At 36.4% G+C, this 26,297-nt stretch overlaps 1 protein-coding gene and 1 pseudogene across 5 annotated transcripts in view; both read left to right on the forward strand.

Moving 5' to 3' along the window:
• The first annotated feature begins 363 nt into the window (after positions 1-363).
• Positions 364-26,297, forward strand: part of TMEM156 (transmembrane protein 156) — a 45,870-nt gene continuing 19,936 nt past the window's right edge. For 4 of the 5 annotated variants that reach the window (XM_029947317.1, XM_029947334.1, XM_029947326.1 and 1 more), the window contains exons 1-4: positions 364-541; positions 19,134-19,403; positions 21,150-21,410; positions 24,562-24,681. In XM_029947317.1, the coding sequence (XP_029803177.1) occupies positions 454-541; positions 19,134-19,403; positions 21,150-21,410; positions 24,562-24,681 (739 nt within the window). In that variant the 5' untranslated portion in view covers positions 364-453. The remainder of the gene's footprint in view (positions 542-19,133; positions 19,404-21,149; positions 21,411-24,561; positions 24,682-26,297) is intronic. The other variant, XM_029947352.1, reaches the window with a different exon arrangement.
• LOC115302936 lies at positions 15,003-15,086 on the forward strand (annotated as a pseudogene).

A 26,297-nucleotide genomic window follows, 5' to 3' on the forward strand; every position in this document is an offset into this window, starting at 1 on the left:
TGGCACTTAAATGAATGAATGGACATGACTGACCATCGTTTTATTTTTGGTGTGTATGTTGTCGGTTTATATTTATGCACACACATTGCAAAAATGGGATAACAGCTTCAAATCTAGGTGAGGACAACACACCTTTGCTTCTTGAGATCATTTCTTTGTCTTTCTTGTTTAGGAGATAGTTTGAAAGTGTCTATCAGACGGCAATCTTCTTAATGGAAAGTGACTCAAAATGAAAAAGTCTCAGTTCAAGGCCTCTTTTTTTACACTTGATCTTGGCCAAAAGGCTCAGAAGCAATCAAGCCCTCTTTTTTTTTTTTTTTAAGTCTTACACAAAAGGAAGTGAGTATGAAGTTGCTTGCATAAACTTAAAGTACTGCAGAGATGAAACCCAAAGCAGGAAGAAACATGCCACCAGTGTAGTAGAGGGGAACACACTGTGTCATGTGAAGAGACATGACAAAAACAGCCTTCTTTAAATTGCTTTTGGCAATTGTGATCACGTTCATTCTAATTTTGCCAGAACATTTTAAGACACCAAAAGGTGAGTACATGATTATAATTTATCTTTACTTTTTCTAATTAAAAAAAATTATGATAGCTAATGGTTACCGGAAAGATCCTCTCTTTGGAGACATCTGCCTGGGCTGAAGTTCAATGTCTCAAAAGTTAAGAAACTGAGACTGTAATTTTGGTTGACTGTTAAATAGCAGAGTAACCTTATTCTTAGCACTTACTTATTATGGCATACCATAATGAAATAAAAAAATGAAAAGAAATATTTAAGATCTGTAGTCTAGATTTCAAACATTGAATTTACGTTCATCTCATCACATGATTTTGGTCTTTGAAGTAGTTTCCTTCAAAACTGTTTTAAGTATGCTTTTACATTCTAGAGAATTATTTTACAAAGCCAGTCATATTTATTGTGTTAAAAATGTTTGATTTCCCTCCATCACAGCTATTTCTCACAAATAACTTGCTGTTGCCTTTTAAAAAATAAGAGTATTTAAAATAAGATGGGTGCAAATTTCAGCAGGTGTGTGTGTATGTATGTTTGTACCTAGAGAAAAATGAAACAAAATGAACTCCATGGATATTTCAGGGATTTGTGATGATTGTTGGAACCCAGGATAAGAAAGTAAATAAATGTAGATTTAAACTATTTTTCCATGTCAGTAAAATATTTAAAAATATATAAATGTGAGTTTGGAAAATAGTTGTGCTCCCTACCATTTAATAATAAGAAAAGGTAGAAATAAAACATTTTATCATTAAAGTTATATAAATTTGCTTTGAGTCAAGGAAAAACTTATATTTGGTGACTTGCTGCCATGATTGCTGTTGTATGTACATTACACTAAGTGGCCAGATATCAATATTTTTGCTAAATAAACACTACATGCAATTTTGTGAATGATTGAATTTTTCAAAATTTTCTTGATTTTCTGCCATTATGTTGCTCAGACTAAACAATCATAACATATATTTTTAATTCTTGATTCCACTTAGTGAAAATACAAAGAATAGTTAGAATTGGAATGGAGATAACATATTTCAATTTTTAAGCCTTTTGTGGTAGAGAGTAAGCTCATTTAGTAGTGATCTAAGGTTGGCCATGAAGATGGACCTCGCATCTCCAAAAAATCAGGTTCATCTAAGGAAAACCAGGTAATCAGCCTAAAAAAGATTCCATAAACTATTTGCTAACTATTGGTTACTCTATTAGGAGAATGGGTGATTGCCAGAGTATGTGAGAAGTTTTTCTTTCTTGGACAGATGTCTTGACAGTAATCAGCCATCAATGATTTTTGCTTTTGTACTTTCATAACTGATTACGTCAGCTCTCAATACTACCTATAATGCCTCTGCAAACTTAGAATAGTCATTTAGTTATTTCACTTTTCCTGGTCCAAGAACAGCACAGATATTTCCTTGGACTCTTTAGGGGGATGGATTTATTTGGAAATTTTATTTCAAATGGATCTTCCTTGGGGCCAACAAACAAAAATGTTTGAAAACCGTCATCTTATTCCGCTGTCATTTTGTAGTAGAAGGGATTTTGCACAGAGCACCATAAATGAAAGGCTGATGATTGGGTAAAATATTTTACACATGCAATAGTGCAACAATAACGTTTTATATTTTATAATGGTTTATGGATCACCAGGAACAAGTTCATATAGCTCCATTTAATATAGTCTAATACAGATTCAACTAAAGGCAAATAATTGTTTCACTTTTTTTCAGTAATTTTTAAATCACAGTAATAGTTGTCTTATGGAATGAGTTGACTTGTCGACTGGCATATTTCATAAAATAAAATATCTGGTAAAATTTTTTAGATGATAAGCTAAGAGTGTTTAAGAACTGCTAAAAATAACCTTGAAATTCTCCTGTATAGTCTTACTTTTCCTATCAGTTACTTGTGGGTTTTTTTCCCCATTTTTTTCTTACACCCTATTCACTTTAATTTCTAAGATAAATATTATAAAATGATTTTTACTTATAAATTATTCACTGATACCATGTCGTTAACACATCAAATGAATTCAGAAAGAATCTTAATGAGGAATAATGTATTCATGAGGTTTAATAGATTTGATTTCAAAATAATAAACCCTCTGAAGGCCTAAGTTAAAAATAGAGAACTATGTTTGATCATTTTTCATCAAGAATGTATCAGAGTCTCTGAATAGTCATTACTCAGAATATTCAATTATCATAATTCCACAGTATAAGCTATCTAGTCTAACTTTACTGAAGAAGAGAAACTTTTCAATGGTGTTTTGGACTTTTAGTGAGTTTGCATCGAGCACGCATCTGCAGGAGAAATAATTTTAATACTTCCAGGGTATTTGAAAGACAGCTTATACTAAGATACAGTAGTTAACGTAATGATTTGATACACGTATATTGCATGTAGATAATGGAGACAGAAAAAGAATGGATATATTTTGATTCAGAGCTACTCATAATTAAGAGAGTCTGGGTTGCCCCAAACAAGAGATTTCACCAATCTACTTTTATTGGACTTACATTGTTTACGGGAGAGAGACCTGGTTGGCTCCTACCAATCTCAGTGATCTTTTATTTATCTATTCCTCCGGTCATGAATAGTGACTCCCTGTGCCGGCTTTTGCAGCACATATACTGAAATTGGGATGAATAGTGTCTACTTGTACCAGGAACCCAGGGCTACAAAAACAACAGGCAGCTCTTCCTTCAAGGGGTTTTCAGTTAGGGGGAGGACTGACTGATAAATAATTAAATACAATACTGTAGTTACTAAAATAGCAATGTACAAAGGTGCGAAGGGAACATATAAGCTGCTTCCAGGCCTGTCTGGGAGGATGATCCTTCCTTTTTGTTGCAAAGAGATAACTGTCAGAGTTCTAATAATCAGCTAATATTTCTCCTTACCTGCTTGCAGAAGCACTCTCTAAGAGAAGCAATTATTATTGATTTTCAAGTAAAATGTACCTATATAAATATCTCAGAAGTTTTTGAAACCAGAGACTGTAGTTTTACAAATGTCTTACTGATAATTCTTGGCAATGCGAGACAGGATAGCAGAGATAACGACGCCTCAAACCTAATTTTATTGCTGTTTGACTTCCTCGTTTACTTGTAAGAGCCAAACTGACATCAACTATGTTTACCAGCTTCCATTTTCCCTGCCATTTCACACTTTCTGATGGAAATCATAGTATAATGAACAGTGAGCTGGCAGAAAACACTGGAAAAGAAACTTTACTTACAAAGTATAGGATAAACCCTGAAGTATTCAAGCCTGTGTACACATTACTTATATTATAAAGGATAATGTTATCAAGGGTAACTACAACTAATTTGCCTGAAAGTGTTCTTACTTCTTAAAAATGGGGACACTGGCTCATTAAAAAGTTAATCAATAATCCCCAGTAAGGTCTGGGATATAGACTAATAACTATTAAAAATTTCTTTAAATATAATAAATACTTACACATGTACCAGATACTATACCAAGTACTTTTACATACAGTAACTCATTCTGACACATTAAATATTTCATCTAATTTGTGGCGAAGCATCATTCTCAAGAGAGACTATCTGAAAATATTCAGCCACAGACACTCATTAACAGAGAAATAGCCTAGGTATTGGGAAAATAAGACTTGACATAGAGTAGTTTCTGGAGCTCCTATTGTCTGTCAAACAATGAAGGTTTTACTGTACATTCTCACTTATTTTTGAAAGTCAACAGAGAGTTGAGACTTCTATTCTCACATTCAACCTTGAAAAACACTCAGCACAAAATATCTAAAAATGTGAGATAAAACATTAGAAACTAAAACATGAAGAACAAAAAATACTTAGTGAACTACTAACAAAATAAGAAAGCTCATCAAAGGTGGAAAATGAGAAATTATGAACCCAGATGAGTAAGCAAGAGTAACCAGATTGGTCACCTGAGTAACATCTACCAATTTCTGGTGGCCTTGAGTCTGTTTCATGGGTCGTACACGGGGGGGACAGAAGCCAAAGCTTCAGACTAGGACACAAAAGGTGACATATTCTGTGAAAGAGTAAGGAATAATCTAGGGAAAATTTGTCTGTCTGTGAGGAAATTGGTCTGTCTTTACCTAAGCCCTGGAGAGAGTAAAAAAAAAAAATTTCCCTTGAGAGTCTGTGAACACGAGCTGGCCATAACTTGGATATTAATGATCATTGCCTACGAGGTGTGAAAGGCCCAATTGAAGAATTAAATCTGGTTTTGTTTTCTTTCTTGTATAAATTTGACACATGATATTGCTCACTAGTATTTTGTTGAGGAATTTTATATCTGTGTTCATCAGAAATATTGGCCTGAAGTTTGTGTGTGTGTGTGTGTGTGTGTGTGTGTGTGTGTGTGTGTGGAGTCTTTATCTGGTTTTGGTATCAGGGTAATGCGGGCCTCAGAATGAATTTGGATGTTTTCCTTCCATTTCTACTTTTTTGAATACTTTGAGAAGACTGGATATTAATTCTCCTTTAAAATTTTTTAAAATGCTTATTTAAAAACATTTTTAAATGTTTTATTTATTTGAGAGAGAGAGACAGAGAGAGAGAATGAACAGGGGAGGGTCAGAGAGAGAAGGGGACACAGAATCCGAAGACAGGCTCTAGGCTCTGAGCTAGCTGACACACGGCTTGAACCCATGGACTGCAAGATCATGCCCTGAGCCAAAGTTGGATACTTAACTGACTAAGCCACCCAGGCACCACTATTAACTATTTTTTTTAAATGTTTGGTGGAATTTGCTTGTCAAGCCATCTGGTCCTGGTCCACCTTCTTTTTGTTGGGAGTTTTTTGATTACTGATTCAATTTCTTGGCTGGTTATTGGTCTATTCAAATTTTCTATTTCTTCCTATTTCAGTTTTGGTAGTTGATATGTTTCTATGAATATATCCATTTCTTCCAGGTTGTCCAGTTGGTTGGCCTATAGTTTTTCACCATATTCTCTTATAATTGTATTTCTGCAGTGCTGATTGTTATTTCTCCTCCCTCATTTATGATTTTATTTATTTGGGTCCGTTCTCTTTTCTTTTTGGTAAGTCTGGCTTGAGGTTTATGAATTTTATTAATTTTTCAAAGAATCAGCCCCTGGTTTCATTGATCTGTTCTATTGTTTTTTTAGTTTGTATACCATTTATTTCTGCCTTAATCTTTACTACTTCCTTCTTTCTGCTGGTTTGAGGTTTTGTTTGTCATTCTTTTTCTAGTTTCTTTAGGTGTAGGGCTAGGTTGTTTATTTAAGGTTTTGCTTGCTTCTTGAAGTAAGCCTCCCTCCTATAACAGCTTCTACTGCATCCCAAAGGTTTTGGATTATTGTATTTTCATTTTCATTTGTTTCCAAGTATTTAAAAATTTTCTTCTTTGATTTCCTGGTTGACCCATGCATTTAGTAGCATGTTATTTAACTTCCATGTATTTGTGGTTTTTCCCAGATTTTTTCTTATGGTTGACTTCTAGTTTCAAACTGCTGTAAAGATGCATGGCAAGATTTCAATCTTTTTGTATTTGTTGAGGCCCGTTTTGTGGCCTAATATGTTACCTATTCTGGAGAATGTCCCATGTGCACTTGAAAAGAATGTGTATTCTACAGCTTTAGTATGAAATGTTCTGAGTATATCTGTTAAATCCATCTGGTCTAGTGTGTCATTCAAAGCCATTATTTCCTTGTTGATTTTCTGTTTAAATGATCTGTCCATTGATGTAAGTGGGCTGTTAAAATCCCCTAGTATTATTGTATTATTATTGATTAGTTCTTTTATGTTTGTTATTAACAGTTTTATATATTTGGATGCCTCATGTGGGGTACATAAATATTTACAATTGTTAGCTCTTCTTGTTGGATTACCCCCTTTGTTATGATATACTCCCCTTCTTGATCTTTGTTACTGTATTTGGTTTATTTTTTATTTTTTAAAGCTTATTTATGATTTTGAGAAAGACAGGGAGAGCACGAGCATGAGAGGGGCAGAGAGAATTCTAAGCAGGCCATGCACTGTCAGTGCACAGCCCAATGCAGGACTCAATCTCACAAACTGAGAGATCATGACCTGAGCCTATGTCAAGAGTCAAAGAGTCAGGGACTTAACCAGTCTTGCCACCCAGGCACCCCTCCAGTCTTTGTTTAAAAGTGTAGTTTGTCTGATACCATATGTTTGCACTCATAGGTCTAACAGGAGAACAGGAGAAACCTAATGGGGGACCATGGGGAGGGGAAGACGGAAAGAGAGTTGGGGAAAGAGAGGGACGCAAAACCTGAGAGACTACTGAATATTGAAAACGAACCCAACCGAGGGTTGAAGGGGGAGGGGGAGGGGGAAGAGAGGTGGTGATGGAGGAGGGCACTTGTGGGGAAGAGCCCTGGGTGTTATATGGAAACCAATTTGACAATAAACTATTTAAAAAAAGTGAAGTTTGTCTGATGTAAGAATTGCTACTTTGGCTTTCTTTTGATATCCATTCACATGATAAATGTTTCTCCATCCCCCACTTTCAATCTGCAACTGTCTTATGTCTAAAATGAGTCTTTGGGAGGCAGCATATAGACAGATCTTATTTTTTCATCTATTCTGACACCCTAGGTCTTTTTCTTGGAGCATATAGTCCATTTATATTCAAAGTAATTATTGATAGATATGTATGTATTGCCATTTTATTACTTGTTTTATTGTTGTTTCTGGAAATGTTTCTGTTTCTTTCTAGTATTTGTCACTTTTGATCTTTTCTTCCCACTCAAAGAGTCCCCTTTAATATTTCTTGCAGGACTGGTTTAGTGATCATGAACTACTTTAGTTTTTGTTTGTCTAGGAAACTCTTTAACTCTCCTTGTATTCTGAATGATTGCCTTACTCATAGAGCATTTATGGCTACAGATATTGTCTATTCAGCAGTTGAAATATATCATGTCTTGCCAAGTTTCTGCTGAGAAATCTCCAGCTAGCCTTATGGGTCTTCCCTTGTAAGTTAGGGACTTCTTTTGTCTCTCTGCTTTTAAGATTGCATATTTATCATTATATTTTGCAAACTTAATTATATCTTGGTGTTGGCCTGCTTTTGTTAATTTTGATAAGAGTTCTGTGCCTCCTGGATCTGGATGTCTGTTTCCTTCCCCAGATTAGGGAAGTTTTCAGCTATTTTCTCAAATAAATCTTCTACCCTCCTTTCTCCCTCTTCTTTTGAGACTCCTGTAATATGAATGTTATTATGGTTGATCGAGTCACTGAATTCCCTAAGTGTATTCTCATGTTCCATAATTCTTTCTCTCTTTTGTTCACCTTCATTATTTTCCATTACCTTGTCTTCTAGGTCATTAATTCATTTCTCTGCTTCCTTCAGCCTTCTCTTCATTGCATCAAGCCTGTTTCTAATCTCTTTTGCTACATTCTTTATCTCTGACTGATTCTTTCTTCACTCTTTTATCTCTGTTGTAAGGATCTTACTAATGTCTTCTATTCTCTTCTCAAGTCCAGTGAGTATACTTATGATTGTTACTTTAAATTCTGCATCAGGAATGTTACTTATGTTTCTCTTAGATCTCCAGCTGTGGCCTTACCTTGTTCTTTTATTTGGGATAAATTCCTCCATCTTATCATTTTGTCCAAGTCTCTGCCTTCTTCTCTATGTTAGAAAAGCAAGTTATGTTTCCTGCTCCTAAAAGTAATGGTTTTATGGGGAGGTCATGTAGTGTCCAGGGCCCAGAGCTTCAGGGAGTGTCTCTGGTGTGTGCTGTGTGTGCCCTGCTATTGTGCTTCGGCTGCTCTATCCTTCAGGTCAGTCATCTGCAGAGCCTATCTTTGCCTGCTATGTGCAGTGTTTGGTCCTTGGCCTGACTATGGCAAGTATGAACTAGGTGTGCTCTGGTCTGCTTGTGAAATGAGACCTGATACCATTTCCACCAGAACCGAGACCTGCAGAAGTTTCTGGTCAGATGTAGTGTGGGTAGAGGTTTCTGCTGGTCTTCTTGGGGAGGGGACCCACCATGCTGGGACTGAGGCAAGCTTGACTGAGAAGGGTAGTCTAGTCTGAACTCAGGGGGCTTGGTGTAAGCAAGTTAGGCAGCCAGTGTCAGTGCTGTGCTGCCTCCTGCAGGCGGCTCTGTGTTTATGCTGAGGGGTAGGGGAGGAAAATGGTGCCAGCTAGTTCCTCTGTTACCGGAGAGGCATTCCCATGAAGCTGCCTCTCAGGGACATGCTCTGAGAAGAGCAAATAATCTCACTGCTGTGTACTCCAGGATCTCTTCAGATTGCTGTTTCCATACTGTCTGTCCCTGGGATGTTTGCTTGTCTTCTCTTCCAGAGCCCTCTTAGCTCTATCCTGGCCAAGCCCACTGACCTTTAAAACTCAAAGCTTTAGGCGCCACTGGTTGTAAGAACTCACAAAATCCAAGAATTTACAAGCCAACGGCTATGGAAAATGTTTCTCCTTGTGCATTCCCTTGTGTGTTCCTTTCAACCTCTCTCTCTCTCTCTCTCTCTCTCTCTCTCTCTCTCTCTCTCTCGTGCGCTATATACCATGGCTCCTTCTGCTCTGCAGCACCTGTGATCCATTTCTCCCCTAAACCATGGCTCTACACTTTTTACCTTCTTCATGTGGCCTCTTCTCTCCCTTCGGCTGTGGAGTTTGTTCTGTCAGTCTTCAGGCTGATTTCCAAAGTATTAGGATAATTTGATAGTTATCTAGTTGTGTTCATGGGACAAGGTGAGCCTAGGGTCCTGTTTCTCCAACTCTGCCACCGTCTTCCCTCTCTCCCATTCAACATTTTTTAGATTTTACATATAAATGATATCATATAGTAATTGTCTTTCTTGATCTTATTTTACTTAGGATAATGTGCTCAAGTCCATTAATTCTGTCACATTAGGCAAATATTGCAGGATATTCTCCTTTCTCATAGGTGAATAATATTACATTTGTGTGTGTATATAACACATCTTATTTCATTCACCCATTAATGGGCACTTGGATTATTCCCATATCTTGGCTATTGTGAATAATACTGTGATAATACTGCATGGGAGTGCAGATGACTCTGTGAGCTCCTGTTTTCATTTCCTTTGGGTACCTACCTAAAAGAGGAACTGTTGAATGGTATGATCTGTGTTTAATTTTTTAGGATCCTCTATATTGTTTTCCATAGTGGACAGACTAATTTACATGCCAACAGTATATCAGGATTCCTTTTTATTTTTACCTCACCAAGAAATTTAAAGTGATTTTTGAGATAATGTGGTACTAGATAAGAAACAGAGATAAACACCAATCCTTTCTGGAGGAAAACATTTTCAAAACAGATCTTAAATAATTTCCCAAACAAAATTCTAAGGAACATGGTATCAAAATTATAATACACATAAAGGCTTAGGAGCACCTGGCTGGCTCAGTCAGAGGAGCATGTGACTCTTGATTTCAGGGTCATGAATTCAGGTCCCATGTTGAATGTAGAGATTACTAAAATTAAATAAATAAACTTAAAGAAACCCACATGGATAGACAAGAGTAAACAGAGACAGAAATAGCAGAATTAGATCTTGGAAGAATTCAGATATTGGAGTTATGAGATATATCATACAAAGTAAATATTTAGTTTGTTTCAGTAAAAAAAGATATCAAGTGAGCATGAGTAAGAAACAAGACTATTAAAAATAATCAGGCAGATTTATGAATCCCTATATGGTATACCTGAAACTAAAATATCTGGTAGATATGAAAAAGAATAACTTGAAAGTCTAATTATGAAATTATAATAAGATGAAGCAGAAACACAAGAAATGGAATAAATGGATCAGATGTAATGAATGATGAATTGGAATACATATCTGAAGAAATTACTGAAAACACAACACAGAGAGGCAGAGAAAGAGCAAATATGAAATAGAGTTCAAGAGACACAGAGAACAAAGGGAGAGACCTCTAATGAAGCTACCAAAGGAGAGAAGAGACAGAATAGGGAAAAGACTATGTTTGAAGAGATGTGGCTGAGAATTTTAGAAAAGTGATGAAAGACATACATCCTCAGATTTAGGAAACCCAAGTCCAAACAGAATAAATACAAAATTCTCTAGAACATGAAAAACAAAAATCTTAAAAATAACCAGAGACAAAGACTGATTATCTTCAAAGGAACAATAATTAGGTATTTCATTTCTTGAAAGCAACAATGAAACTTAGAGGCAGTGGAATAAAGTCTGCAAAGTACTGAGGTAAAACTAATATCAATCTGAAATTGGTGAGATGTACATTTTCAGATGAACTGAAACAGAGAGTTTGTAATCAGCAAATCTTCAAAGAAGAGTTTATAGAGATTTAACTATAGGATAGGAGAAAAGACATAATCTTAGAAAAAAGGCCAGAGATGCAAGAAATGACAGGGGAAAGACCCTCAATAATTATAACCATGTAAGTTTATCTAAAGAAATATTGAAAACTGCATACAACAAAAATAACTACCGATTTGTGTATCAATGAAAAAACAAGATAGAACTAAAATGCTGTACAAAAATAGCATCCCTTTCAGAGGCTATAGGTGAGAATCCATTTTCTTGTCTTTTCTGGTTTCTGGTAGCTTTCTGCATGTTTTTGTTTTTGTCTTAACTTTCATCTTCAAAGTCAGCAATGGCCTATTGAGTCTTTGTCACATTGTGCTATCCTGACACAGACTATTTTGCCTCCCTCTTCCATATTTGTGGTTATGATAGGTTCTTGGATACTCTAGGATAATTTCCCTTTTTAAGATCAGAACACCAGCTACCTTCATTCCATCTTCTGCCTTAGTTTCTCTTTGGCATGTAATGTAAATAGTCACAGGTTCTAGGAATTAGGATGTGGACACTTTGGAAAAACTATTCTGTCTATTAAAACTCAACAGTCAAAAGATAAGCATGCACAAATCAGTAATGTTAGGACTGGAAAAGGACACAGTAGAAATTTAAAATACAACGAGATTATTATTAATAACTTTAAGTCAATAAACTTAAAACATTAAGGACATATTTATAAAAAAATATAACTTATCCAGACTTACTTAGGAAGAAATGGAAAACTGAAGAGTTGTACAACAATTAAAGAGATTGAACTAATGGTTTAATATTCACTGAAAGAAACCCTGGATTTGGATAATTTTACATGCACATTCCATCAAACTTTCAAGAAATAGATTGAATAGCTTAAATAATTTTATAATAAACCTTTTCAGAAGATAGAAACAGGAGAGTATTTTCCAATTTGTTTTTTAAGGCTAGTATATCTTGGTACCCAAACTTAACAAAGATGGGACAAAAAAGAAAAATGTATAGCCCAATCTCAATTTTTTAAATTATTTTTTTAGTTTCACGTGTTTGTTTTATTTTTATTTTATTTTTTTTCTTTTATAGTTTATTGTCAAGTTGGTTTCCATGTAACACCCAGTGCTCATCCAGACAAGTGCCCTCCTCCATGTCCATCACCTCCCTTTCCTTCTCCCCCTCCCCCATCAGCCCTCAGTTTGTTCTCAGTATTCGAGTCTCTCATGGTTTACCTCCCTTGCTCTCCCCAACTAATTTCCCCCTTCCCCTATCCCATGATCCTCTGCTAAGTCTCCTGTTCCACTTTTGAGTGAAAACATATGGTATCTGTCCTTCTCTGACTGATTTATTTCACTTAGCATGACACCCTTGAGTTCCATCCATGTTGCTACAAAAGATAGGCCAATCTCATGTATAAACATAGATTAAGGAGTACTTGAGTGGCTCAGTCAGTTTAGTGTCTGACTCTTGATTTTTGACTCAGGTCATGATCCCAGGGTTGTGGGATTGAGACCCAGTCAGGCTCTGCACTGAGCATGGAGCCAGCTTAAGATTCTCTCTCTGTCTCTCTTTCTCCCTCTGCCCCTCTCCCCCATTTGCACACTCTCTCTTAAAAAAATTTTTTTTGAACAAAACATTAATAATCTAATTGGATAGGGGCATCTGCCTGGCTCAGTCAGTAGAGTATGCAACTCTTGATCTTGGGGTTTTGAGTTCGAGCCCCATGTTGTGTGTAGAGATTACCAAAATTAAATCTTAAAAAAAGACTCGGATAAAAATGATCAAATATGTATAAAGATGTGTAAAATGGTCAAATTAGATTTATACCTGGAACACAAGATGCGTTAGCATTAGAAAATTTAATAACACAATTCACCATTTAACAGATTAAAGAAGAAAGACTGCACAATCATCTCAAAGTTGTTGAATGAGCATTCAATTATATTCAAAAGCCCTTGTAATGAAAAACCCTTAGCAAACTAGGAATAGAAGAGAGCTTCCTTAAACTGATACAGGGCCTTCAAAAATGATTATATGAAATATTATGCTCAGTGATGAAATGTAAGGATTCTTCTTAAGATCGAGAACAAGCAAAGATGCCCTCTCTCAACATGTGTATTCTTCATGGTACGAGGGGTCCTGGCAGTGCAATAAGAAAGAAATAAAACTTATAAGGATCGGAAATCAATAAATAAGATTGTTATTATTTATAGTTGATAAGCACATGTGCATAGAAAGACTAAAAGATTTATACAAAATAAAAGTAAATAAGGAAGTTTATAAAGTGGCAAAAAATAAAATTGATATTCAAAAGTCAATTGTATTTCCATATACCACTAACAAACCTAAAACATATCCTTAAAAGATACTGTTGGCACTAACAACAAAAAGTAAGATACCCAGGAGGAAATCTAACAAAAGGTATATGGGATCATAATATAGAGAGATTGTTGAAAGATATCAAAGAAAGCCCATATAAATAGAGAAAGGAAGGAAAAAGGAACTCAGTATCTTCTCTCTCTTTTCCAATGGATTTCAGGATTCAAGTCAGAATCACAGACAGCTAGGTTCCTCATGGAACTTAACAAGCTGTTTTTAAAATTTATTTTAAAGAGCAAAGGGCCAAGAATAGCTAAGACACTTCTAAAGAAAATGAACAAGGTGGGTGGACTTTTCCTATCAGATACAAAAGCTCTTATAAAGCAAAAGTAATTAAGTCAGAGTAATTTGCCAAGATAGAAAAATGGATTAATAAAACAAAACTGAGATCTCAGAAACCCACTCATATACCCATGGGTACTTGTATGATGAGATGTCTTTATGGGTAGTGAGGATCGGATAGTCTACCCAATGAATGCGAATGCAATTGATTATCACATGTAGAAAAAATTAACGGGGCTTCCTACCTCACACTGTACCCAATTCCAGATAGATTAAGAACAAAAACGTAAAGGCAAAACTTTAAAACTTTTAGAAGATCTTTTTAACTTTAAGGGAAAAGGACTTCTTAAATAAGGCACAAAGCACAAATTGTAAAGAAATGATTGATAGATTTGCTGCATTCAAATTTAGAGCTTCTTTTAACTAAAAGATCATAAAGAAAATGAATTGATAAGGCATAATCTGTGAGATGACATCTTAATAAAATATTTAAAGAACTTCTTAAAATTTTAAATAGAAAATTTGAAGAACTCCCAAACAGTAATAAGAAAAAGACAAACAACCTAACAAAAAATGTAAAAAGAAAAAAATAAGAAAACACTTTTAAACATGATGAGATTCTGGTTAATACTCACTGAATTGGCAAAACTTGAAAGACCTTGGTCAAGATGTATTGTCAATAGGACCCTTTATACATCACACAATAGAGTACAAATTGGTACTACCACTTCATGTAACAATCTGGCATTTTCTAGGAAAGTCAAAGATACACATACTGAAAACCCAGCAATTTTACTCAGTTTGTATACTAGAGAAACTTCTGTATTTTTATACCAGCAGATATGTTCATGAATATTAATAATAGCGTTATTCAAAGATAAAATTTATTGAAATAAAATTTACATATAATAAAATGCTCTAATTTTAAGTATATAGTTTGAGGTTTGACAAATGTTCATATTAATGTAACTACCACCACAATCAGGATAAAACATTTTCTAACACCCCACAAATGTCCCTCTTTCTCCTCTCCAGGAAAACCCTTCTCCCACTGTCAATATATTTTTTCCATTTTCTAGGATTTCATATGAATGGAATAATAAACTATGTGATCACTTGTATCTGGCTTCTTTCCCTTGTCATAATGCATTTGAGATTCATTGTGTACATGTTGTTGTTTGGATAAGTATTTTCTTGCTCTTTGTTGCTGAGTAGTATTCTGTTATAAAGGTATGTCAGGAATTGCTTAATTATTCCATAGTTGTTCAGCTTTTGGATTGTTTCCAGTTCTTGGTTATTACAAATAAAAAAAGCTGCCATGAAAATTCATATACAGGTATTTTTATTTCTCTTATGTAAATTCCTAGGAGTAGAATTATTGAGTCATATTCTAAGTATATATTTAACATATACGAGATGTAAATCTGTTTTCCAAAGCGGTTGCACTATTTTATGTTCCCACTGGCAATGTTTGAGGGCTATAGTTCACAGCAGCATTAATTCATCACACTAAAAATAGAAAGAACCCAGCTTTGCGCAGTGGCAGTATCGTAGCCAATGAGGTTTATCCGAGGCGCGATTATTGCTAATTGAAAACTCTTCCCTAAAAGTAGAAAGAACCCAAATGTTTACCATCAGAAGAAATGAATGACTTGTGGTATATTCATTCAAAACGATACCAGAGACAATTAAATTAACTATAGCTATATGCAGCAACATGATTAAAACATATTAAACAAAAAAGGCAGGTCTTAGATGAATAAATATAGTATATTCCATATATGACACATTTCTAAAATATGCTAAATGAAACCATGTTACCTAGGAATATCTACATCTTGGAAAGACTCTAAGAGAAAGCAAAGGAGTGATAAACACAAAATTCATGATAGTGGTTAGCCTCTCGGAAAGGAATATGTAGGGATGGGAAGGGATGGGGGCTTCAAAGATATTCGTAATATTAATCCTTAACCTGCTTGGTAGATACATGGGTGTTTATTTTTATTATTCTTTAACTGACACCACACATTTTACATATGCTTATATATGATAAAGCTTTATAATAAAAATTTAAAAAGAAAATAAAGGTAGCTGATTTTTTTTTTTAGGCTTGCTCTCTGGCTTTCTTAAAAAGAAAGATTGACTTGGGTATTTGTCCTATACTGTAACATATTTTCCTTCTTTTTAAGTTTATTTATTCATTTTGAGAGATGGGGAGAGAGAGAGAGAGAGAGAGAGCGCGAGAGAGCGCGAGAGCATGAGTGGGGGGGGGGCAGAGAGAGAGGGAGAGAGAATTCCAAGCAGACTCTGTGCTGACACATCACAGAGCCTGATGCAGAGTTTGAACCCATGAACTGTGAGAACATGACCTAAGCCAAAGTCAAGGGTCAGAGGCTCAATGGGCTGAGCCACCCAGTGCCCCTGTAATGTTCCTTCTGAATTCTACTTAGTGTTCTATATGCTTATGCTGAGAGACTGCCGTCATAGTACTGGGATAATTCTAAATACATTTCTGTCTCTGGGAGTGAGAATTTAGATGTCTGACTGCCAGCAATATTAATGGAAGTAGTTAAATTCATATATCCTTGTTTATGGAGATGAGAATATAGCCCATCTGATAACAAAAATGATGGAGTAGAATTTATTATTTCTTAAAATTATGCCAGGGAAGGATATAGCCTCTATTTATTTCCTTTCCAATGAATTATTTAAAACTAAGGTTTAGGGGCGCCTGGGTGGCTCAGTCGGTTAAGCATCCAGCTTCGGCTCAGGTCATGATCTCGCGGTTCGTGGGTTCAAGCCCCGTGTCGGGCTCTGTGCTGACAGCTAGCTCAGAGCCTGGAGCCTGTCTTCAGATTCTGTGTCTCCCTCTCTCTCTGACCCTCCCCTGCTCGCGCTGTCTCTCACTGTCTCTCAGAAATAAATAAAAAATAATTTAAAAAATTTAAAAATAATAATAAAAAAATAAAACTAAGGTTTAAAAACCATCATAAAATGACCCCATAGTCAAATATAAAGAATATATCACTAATTCTAGAAAACCTAACTGGTCACTTATTGAATAAGGAGATTGTAATATCAACAGCAAAAATTTCTCTATTTCTCTATCTTGATTATATCACAGGAATACAAATCCAAGAAATGGAAAATTTTATAAGATGAAAAATGCCAGTGAGTAAAATGGAAACATGGCAAGAGATGTTTTTGTGTATTTTAATAGTATTAAAAAATCTATAGGTTATAGTGTTTCATCAGATAGTACATTTCTATCTCTTTCCTGGGACATTATGTTTTTTTAATTAATTTTTTCAATGTTTATTTATATATGAGAGAAAGAGAGACAGAGCGCGAGCTAGGGAAGGGGCAGAGAGAGGGAGACACAGAATCCAAAGCAGGGTCCAGGCTCTGAGCTGTCAGCGTAGAGCCCAACATGGGACAGAACCCATGAACCATGAGATCATGACCTGAGCTGAAGTCAGACGCTCAACCAACTGAGCCAACCAGGTGTCCCCTTCCTGGGACATTATTATTGAAGGAAATAGTTTTAAAAATTAGTTACAATTCAATCATAACCTTGTTTATAAATATATTAACATATTATACAACTGTAGATTTGAGTAAAATATCATTTCTCCCCCCAAAAAACCACCTTTATAGCAACACAAGTATGAAATGTGTTTATAGCTAGAAATCACATGTGAATCAATATAGAAACAATTTCAAATGTAGAGGGCTGAAAATGAGGCTGTAATTTTATTAAATATAAAAATATCATTATCAGTAAGGAGACACTTATGGAATTACTATTAAAATACAAATTCTGGGGCGCCTGGGTGGCTCAGTCAGTTAAGCCTCCAACTTTGGCTCAGGTCAGATCTCACGTTTGTGGGTTCGAGCCCCGCATCAGGCTCTGTGCTAACAGCTCAGAGCCTGGAGCCTGCTTCTGGTTCTGTATTTCCTTCTCTCTCTGCCCCTCCCCCTCTCATGCTCTGTCTCTGTCTGTATCAAAACTAAATAAAACATTAAAAAATAAATAAAATACAAATTCTACAAATAAAAAATTCTTTAATACCAATCATAGACTGGTTTTCTTTTAAGATTGAACCCAGAGGTATGACTAGTAGTAATCATTGTAAGAATTGAAGTAATTCTTTCATCGTACTCCACATTATTTAAAAAAATTAAAAGATTTATTTTGCCCTATGTGATTATATGAGAAGTGGTAAAGAAAGCCACAGAAAAGTACAATTGAGCATGTGGGTTATCTTTTCATTCTAGCAAATGACTGTCACACTAGGAATACCGGAGAGAGAGGTTACCTATTCTTTACATGATCATTACTGCTAAATAGAGAGTCTCGGTTTTTATATAGTGAGTTTTAATTATTTACATGAATTATTTCACAGATAATTCTACCCTGAATGCAAGTTGAATTTTTAATTTTCACTTTGGAATATAGGTTTGAATTTTTGATAATATACATTTGTACAAATTTCAAAGGTATTTTCATATTTCATAGTGGCACTTGATGCTACTATAACCTGATGAGGTTAGCAGGATCTAAAGATATTATCTCTATTTTGCTGATAAGAAAACAAGACTTACAGAGATTAAGTAAATTGTTCAAGTGTCTTGCCTAATGATAGATATAGCTCTAGAGTCCTTGGCTTATTTAAATACAATGTATTTTCTTTTATACCATCATTTTCATATCTGATGTTTGTCTTCAAACAAAAAATAAAAATTACGATGTCACCCTGTTAAATTTCATCTTTGGAGGTTCAGGTATGTTGAATAGTGGCTACCCAAAGATATCACATGCTAATGCTTGAAATTTGTGTTACCTCATAAGGAAAAAAGGTCTCTACATACGTGATTAACTTCAGGATCTTGAGATGGGGAGAGTATCCTGTATTACCCAGGTGGAACCTATATCCAATCACAAGTGTCCTATGTAACATGCTTATAAGAGAGGCAGAGGGACATGACACAGAAGAGTAGAAGACAGGACAGAGGAGAAAGCAATGTGACCAGAAACATGGAGATTGGAGTGATGTGGCCACAAGCTAAGGAATGCCAATGGCCACCAAAAATTGGAAGAGGGTGGCAAGGAACAGATTCTTCCTCAGAGCCTTCAAAGGGACACTGGTCCTGCAGACACCTAGATTTCAGACCAATAAAATTGATATTTGAACTTCTGGTCTCTAGAGTTGCAAGAGAATAAATTTCTCTTATTTCAAACTACCAAGGTTGTAGTAATTTGTTACAGCAACTCTTTGAAACTAATACAGACTTATTGTTCAAGATTTCCATTCCCTGTTCAACTCTGTGAAATTGACATAAACCTCTTTTTTGGGGACAGATGGATTTGGAGGATTCCAAGGTTAGTTCATGAACACTTTCCAGAAGAGAGAATGGTTAAAATGTTAAGATTTCCAAGAATGTTTCAATTTCTCTTCTCTGAAAATTAATAGGGAATGTTGACAAAATCTTAAAAGAAATATTTAAATAAAATAGATGTTAATTCGTGTAAGAATATTTCTGTCACTGGTAAGCTGAAATATACTGTATCTGCCTAAGAAAAACTGGGAGTTTATTGGATTACGTGAATGACAAAAACTGAGAATTTCATAGTAAACACCTTTTTTTTCCTTCATAGGACACAGATTGGAGCTATCGTGTCTGGAAGTGTGTTTACAACCTAATTTCAACTACTCACTCCCCTCTTTAAATTTTTCTTTTGTGACTTTTCTGAAACCAATAAGAGAAACTCAGACTATTATGGGAATCCTTCTCAACCACTCCAACTTTCAAAACTTCCCCAGAATTTGCCAGGGCATCATGAATAAATTTCAAATGTGCTCCTCGTGTTTGGCTTGTGAGTCCACAAAACTCATGGATTTTATTTCTCAGGAACAAACATCAAAAGGTAAATGGAAATGGAAAGGGATAATAAAATGTATCGAGGATAAATCACCTTATTCTGTTACAAAAGCAAGAATACATTTCATTTTAAATCCAATGGTATTGAATATGCGGCAGTGTGGCTCTTGAGTGACTTGCAGGGCTTGGGGACATTACTCATTCTTGGTTTACTTTACCAAACTAGAATATCTATTCTTAAAATACATTAAAATGTCACCATAATTTATGTATATTTGATGGTTCAAAGATTATTTGGCATGCTTTCTTCAAAGGTATTGAAGTTTTAAAAATTAAAAAAAAATCTAAGTAAACCTATAGGTTCTCACTGTAAAATCAAATTTTGGTTTCTTAAGGAGTCATTGAATCCTTGATATATTTGTACCTGGGCTTACCTAACATTTATCTGTTGAATATGAATTATCTTTTTACTTGTCTAACTATCCAGTGAGTCTCTTGATCCTGGAGACTTTGTCTTTGTTTACTATATTTCTAGATCTTAGCAGAATGCCTAACATTAGGTGCTTAGTAACTATTTGTTTAAAGAATGAAAAAATAAAAGAATACCTGTATTATGTATAATGTTTAATGGAATCTCACATCTATTTTGAGATGATATATATTATTTAATTAAATCAAGTCAACTTGCATCATTGAGAAATTAAATAATTTATTTGTACTCATAAAATACACTAGTGGCCTCAGGTCGAAGCATCACATTTATTATTTATACCTATTCAGTGAGATTGCTGCCTGTGTCACTCCATATTGGCATTTTTTCCTATTCTTTCAGAATGGGAATGAGATTTCTTGGTATTAACTTTGTATGGAGTATAAAAGAGAGATCTTTTTCTGGGTTCTTATTCAAGCAGTGCTGTAACTATTGCGGGGTTCTAGGTCAACTTCATCAGGAAGCAAGTTGGGAAAATACCTTCTTGGTGATAGAGAACTAAGAAGTGTTTTAAGGTTTGGTAACTCACAGATGCTACTTCTCTGCCTCCTTGATGTGTAAAACAGTGCACCGATAAGTTATCCCAGGTGCCATGGCTGGGTAACGTTTTACCTCAAAACTCAGTGGTTTAGAACAACAGCAATCAGGGGCGCCTGGGTGGCTCAGTTGGTTAAGCGTCTGACTTAGGCTCAGGTCATGATCTAACGGTTCGTGGGTTTGAGCCCCGCATCGGCCTCTGTGCTGACAGCTAGCTCAGAGCCTGTAGCCTGTTTCACATTCTGTGTCTCCCTCTCTCTCTGCCCTTCCCCTGCTCATGCCCTCTCTCTCTCTCTCTCTTTCTCAAATAAATAAAAAAATTAAAAAAAGAGCAACAGGAATCATTTTATTCTTTTTATTTCTTTTCCTTTCATTCCATCTTTTCTTTCCCTTTCTTTCTTCACCTCCACCCCTCCTCCCTCTCCTCCTCCTCCTCCCCCTCCTCCTCCTTTTTTCTCTGGCTGACCAGGGATTCAAAATGGGCATAGCTGGGCATTTTTGTCTTGGAGCGTTATAATCTGTCCCGCAAACCATCAGGGACATGTCTGTATTTTCTTTGAGATGCCCCAATCCTGTTTTAGCTGACATGTCTCTTGGTTTTCACAATCTTAAAGAAAGTAAGCATTTTAATCATTATTTTTAGGGCAAGAGGCTTCTCATTTCTACTTTGTTTGTAGAAGAAGGAGGGGAGTTAGTTTTGAGCAGTGTGCGTTTTCTTACTATGTGTTACTATTTTGCAATAACATTTTCCTAATCTCTTCCTAGTTCTTATCATGAAAGGATCAACGGAAGTGAAGACAAAAGACTTTCATTCACCTTGTCAACATTTTAACTTCACTGTAGCTCCTATAGCTGACCACTTGGAAAAATATAACATTACATGTAATCTTAAAACCCGGACCAGAAGGTCAGCAAGTGTGGAAGAAGATCCAAACGAGGAAAAGTCTATGAACCATACCTGTAGGATTACGGAATACCTGGATAATTGTACACATATTTCTCTGCACCTAGAAATGGACGTCAAAAGTATGTATTTAAGGAAGTTAGAGGGCAAAGAGAATTGGATACAAACTTAAATAAAGGCTTACGCATTACTTTCACTAAAAGTTAAATAGTTGAAGATTTTCATTGATGAAATATGACTAGAAAGAATGTTAGCCCTTTTATCTGTTTAATTTTTGCTTTTTATGGGGTCTAGCTGTACCCAGAGGCTGAGGAGACATCTGTGGGCTGTGATTTCGGGGACCCTAGAAAGACTGCAGAGTAACTTTGGACATGCCTATTAGCCGTGCTTGAAGTAACACTACCACACCTAGGTATTAAAGGGTGAAATTTATTAAAAATTTTTTTTTATTTACTTGAGAGAGAGAGAGAGAGAGAAGGGAAGGGGCAGAGAGAGAGGAAGACACAAAACCTTAAGCAGACTCCAGGCTCTGAGCTGTAAGCACAGAGCCCGATGTGGGGTATGAACCCACAAATGGAAAGATCATGGCCTGAGCTCAATTCAAATGCTTCACCAACTGAGCCACCCAGACGCCCCCTGAAATTTATTTTTAAATGTAAACAGTCATGTGCATTGTGATGAGCTATGAAAATCTTATTTTGAATTGACTTAACATGTCTTTTCCTAAAGTTGAGAACCAGGACTGAATAAAATTGGATTTTTCATGCAAAGGCATGGAGAAAGGCAGAGTGCAGGTTAGGTGCTTTGGGTCACTGATTAGCTTTGAGGGAAAGATAGGAGTTCGAAAGATAAAACTTACACATATCTTACTTCTATTTAAAGCTTTTTAGCTTTCCGGCACCCTATTCTGAATTCCCAGACTTGATCCTTTCTACTAAGCAATGTGCCCCACTTCACCAGTAAAATCTACTTTTGAGAGCATTTTATGATATAACCATTTAATAAGTGCCTACTGTATGCCAAGCAATGTGCTAACATCAGGGACACAAAAATAGATGAATGTAAAATGCTCAAGCAAATGTATTCAGCGTGACAGGTGCTATGGTAGAGTAAGTTGTTGTGCTTTTTGATATTTCAGACATATGGAAGCCTTTCATATTGCCTTAGAATGCTTTAAAAGCTTTAATTTTTCAGATATAAATATTTAGAAAATATTGTATATATTTTAAAGCAAACACAACTATATAATAAGTATTTATTTTTAAAGTAAAATATGAAGCTTCAAAGGAATTTCTGCATTTAGTGGGTATGTCAAGGTTTGTGTGTGTGTGTGTGTGTGTGTGTGTGTGTGTGTGTGTATGTGTGTTTCGGGGATGAGAGAAGATCTGAACAGAGGGGTCAGCTCCCTCAGGTTCAGGAGTGAGACTGGAAGGTAGGCTGTGGAAGGACTCTGTAACAGTGATGAAATCTGAAAGATAAAGAGGTTTGGAGTTTATTCAAAACTTAAATTTATTTCAGTGTATCTGTCTAACTGCTTTTTATGTTTTCTAAAACATAAAGGAAAATTAATCATTTCCACAATTATGATTTTAAGATAATTTTTTGTGTTAATAAAAAAGACCTATAAACGCTAGTCAAAAATAATCACAGTTGACAACTTTTTTGGGTCCACAGTTCAGCAAGGTAACAGTGGTATATGGGTATGTAATATCGTCTTCTGGAAAAAGTATATCCATTTGCCATGTGTAGAAGATTTAAAATTTATTCATATTTTACTCTGCTGTGCAGAGACTAATTTGATCTTCCCTAAAAGCCCTATCTACCAGGGGGTGAAACTAAATTTAGTCCAGTCTGGTAAATTTACTCTGCAATGATAATTTAAATGGTCTCCTCAGACTTTTTTCAGATTCCTGTCTGCTCCCCGCCCCCCCCCCCCAGCTCCTTTCCAAGATGACTGCAGGGATGGGGGTAGGTGGGCAGCTTGGGCCGTGGGGAGACACACTCTTCTGCATTTGCACTGGGGCTTGGGTGGGTGTGCCAGGCCTGGCCCCAACTGCACATTCTGCTATTGTTATATAAAGTTGGTGAATGCATGGTTCTTTTTTCATAGCTTGATCGGTGCCCGGTGACACCTTGGCCATGGGCCTTACGTGGCTCTTGCTGGCACTGTAAGTCTTCTGTTCCAGTTACCTGCCTACTTTAGCTTGCTGAGCAAGGTCTGAGAGATTGCAGCTGAACAGCATGGGGTGGTTTGGGGGAGGCTGCGGGTGGTTGTTCTGGTCAATTTTACCTTTTTTCCATTCAGTCTCTTCTCTAAGTAAATGTTGGATGACTATATAAGGTACATCTGCCCATGGGGGCGGGCCCTGTGAAAGGGGTACCCATAGCATGAACCCCACAAGGACAAACATCCAAGGGTATAAACAAGTGATACATCCTGCTAACTTGAGTAAGTACTGTGTTTTGTATGCAGGGAAGAGGGTGCACGGGGTGGCTTCGGAAGTCAGTAGACAACTATGTCTTGGACATGATGAGGTCACCTTCTGTTATATCACTGGTTCCTAGGTCTGCTGGCCAGTCTCCCTTTATGGCACCAAAGGAGATAGCACTAAACTATTGCTGGCTGGGGACGATCCTTCCCATGTGCCTCATTGTCATTTGAATTAACAAGCTTTTATCTGCATGCTATTACATGTAGGCTAGGGTAACTATGTGTCTAATCAGTATGTGCACCTGATCTCATCATTGCAGTGAAGTCTGTGCAGAAAGGGAAGTCTGATTATTCATCTGCTTTGGTCTCTTATATGCCTCAGTCCAGCCCTTTGTCTTTGTCTTTTTCTTTCTTCTCCATCTTCCTTACATTTACTGCATCTTGGTTGATTGGAGGACATAATTTTTGATTGGTTGGCCTAGGGTCACAATTTTTAATTACAAATGGCCCTAAAACTGGGACTCTGTTTTTTTGTGGTTTTAGCCCTAGTGATGGCAACTACATGGAAACTACCACTGGCATACTTGGGAGTGAAGTTAAACCTAGAATTTTGGAGCTAAATGAATCCTTGGAAGCTCCCTGGTCAAATTTCTTCATTTAATCCACTCATTTAATATATCAGGGAAGAAATCAGGAGAGCGAATGACTCTATAACAGTGATCGTTAGGTATTTAGCTTTTCAGATAAGGCCAGAATACGTACTAGAATTCAACCATGCCACCATATGACCTCTCTCTGTCATATCAGTTTATTGTATTTTTATGGTTTTTTTTTTTTTGCAGATTTCACTTGTTCCATGAAGATCACTTGGTATATCTTAGTTCTAGTAATTTTTATATTTTTGCTCATCCTTACTATCCACAAAATATTTGAAAGCCACAGAAGAGTGTGGAAGTGGCAGAGTAAGTACTGAGGAATAAATCCGGAAAATCCATTTAAGGTCTCATCTGTAGATTTATGTTCTTTTAAAAAATTTTTTAAAGCTGTATTTGTTTTTGAGACAGAGAGAAAGAGTTCTGGTGGGGGAGGGGCAGAGAGAGAGGGAGACACAGAATCTGAAGCAGCTCCAGGCTCTGAGCTGTCAGCACAGAGCCCAATGTGGGGCTCAAACTCAGGAACTGTGAGATCATGACCTGAGCCATAGTCGGAGCTTAACTAACTGAGCCATCCAGGCACCTCTAGATTTATGTTCTTTTTAAAGTTCAATTTGTCATTTATTGAGCACCTACTGTGTGTAAGTGGCAGTTCTAGGTTACCCAAGGAATATAAGCCTAAGTAAGACATGGTGTCAGCATTCAAGGCTTCATGTATCTTTCTTTACTCAGACAAGAGAATAGAGGGGAGGAAAAGCTAGGCAGGAGCTCAAAAGGGCTGGAGGTTGAGCAGAGGCTCAATAGAAGTAAAGTCAAAAGAGAGGAAGAAGAATAGGGAGTGTGGATAAAGAATTTCACAGTTGGAGATCTTGAGCAGAGTGGCTCTAGGTGATGAGTGTGAGTGGAAGTCAATCTTTAATAAGTAGAAGGGTATCAGTAGATTTTTGGCAAAGCCAAAATGTGTGCTTGGAAATCAGGCAATAGGGATGATATTAAAAATATTTAATTCAGGGTGCCTGGGTGGCTCATTCAGTTAAGCATCTGATTCTTGGTCATTATTTCATGATTGTGAGTTCAAGCCCTGCATTAGGCTCCATGCTGGGTGTGGAGCCTTCTTGAGATTCTCTTCCCTCACCCAGGACCCCTCCCTCAGTTGCACTCTCTCCCTCCCTCTCTCTCTCTCTCAAAAACCATTTAGTATGACATGAGCATCCTTCTATCAGGATAGACATTGACTGTAAACTACTCAGGTGGCTGTAACGATGTGTACCCACACATATATCAACCCTTCTGGTGGGTACCCATGCATTTTCTGGCTCTTCTGCTGTGTACCTGTGCATATGCTGACCTGTCTGGGGTATGCTCATGCACTTACTGGCGGAATATCAGGCCTGAGCAATAGTTTATGAGTTGACGGTCTCTTAAAGACAGTCTACAATGTATCATTGTGAGAAGAGGTTTTGGAGATAGGTAGACAGGATAGAATCTTAACACTATCATTTATCAGTTATGTGACTTTGAGCAAGTTATTTACTAGATCTAAATGTCCCTTCTCCCCGCTCTGCAAAACAAGAATAATCACCATTACCACACAGGGAAGGATTGAGTTAAAGAGGTTCTATAAGAAGTTTATCACAGTGTCTAGTGCACAGTAGTTCTCAAGGGAGAGTAATATTGGGATGGTTGGAGTATTTCCTAAGACTTAAAAAAAATTGTTTTAAAGTCTATTTATTTATTTTGAGGGGGGAGAGAGAGAGAGAGAGAGAGGGAGAGAATCCCGGCAGGCTCCATGTTGTCAGTGCAAAACCTGACCCAGGGCTCGAACTCACAAACCATGAGATCATGACCTTAGCCAAAACCAAGAGTCAGATGCTTAACCAATGGATCCACCCAGGCACCTAAAACTTATATTCTTTACCAGGCAA

Source organism: Suricata suricatta, chromosome 1 (assembly GCF_006229205.1).
Source record: "Suricata suricatta isolate VVHF042 chromosome 1, meerkat_22Aug2017_6uvM2_HiC, whole genome shotgun sequence".
NCBI classification, from domain to species: domain Eukaryota; kingdom Metazoa; phylum Chordata; class Mammalia; order Carnivora; family Herpestidae; genus Suricata; species Suricata suricatta.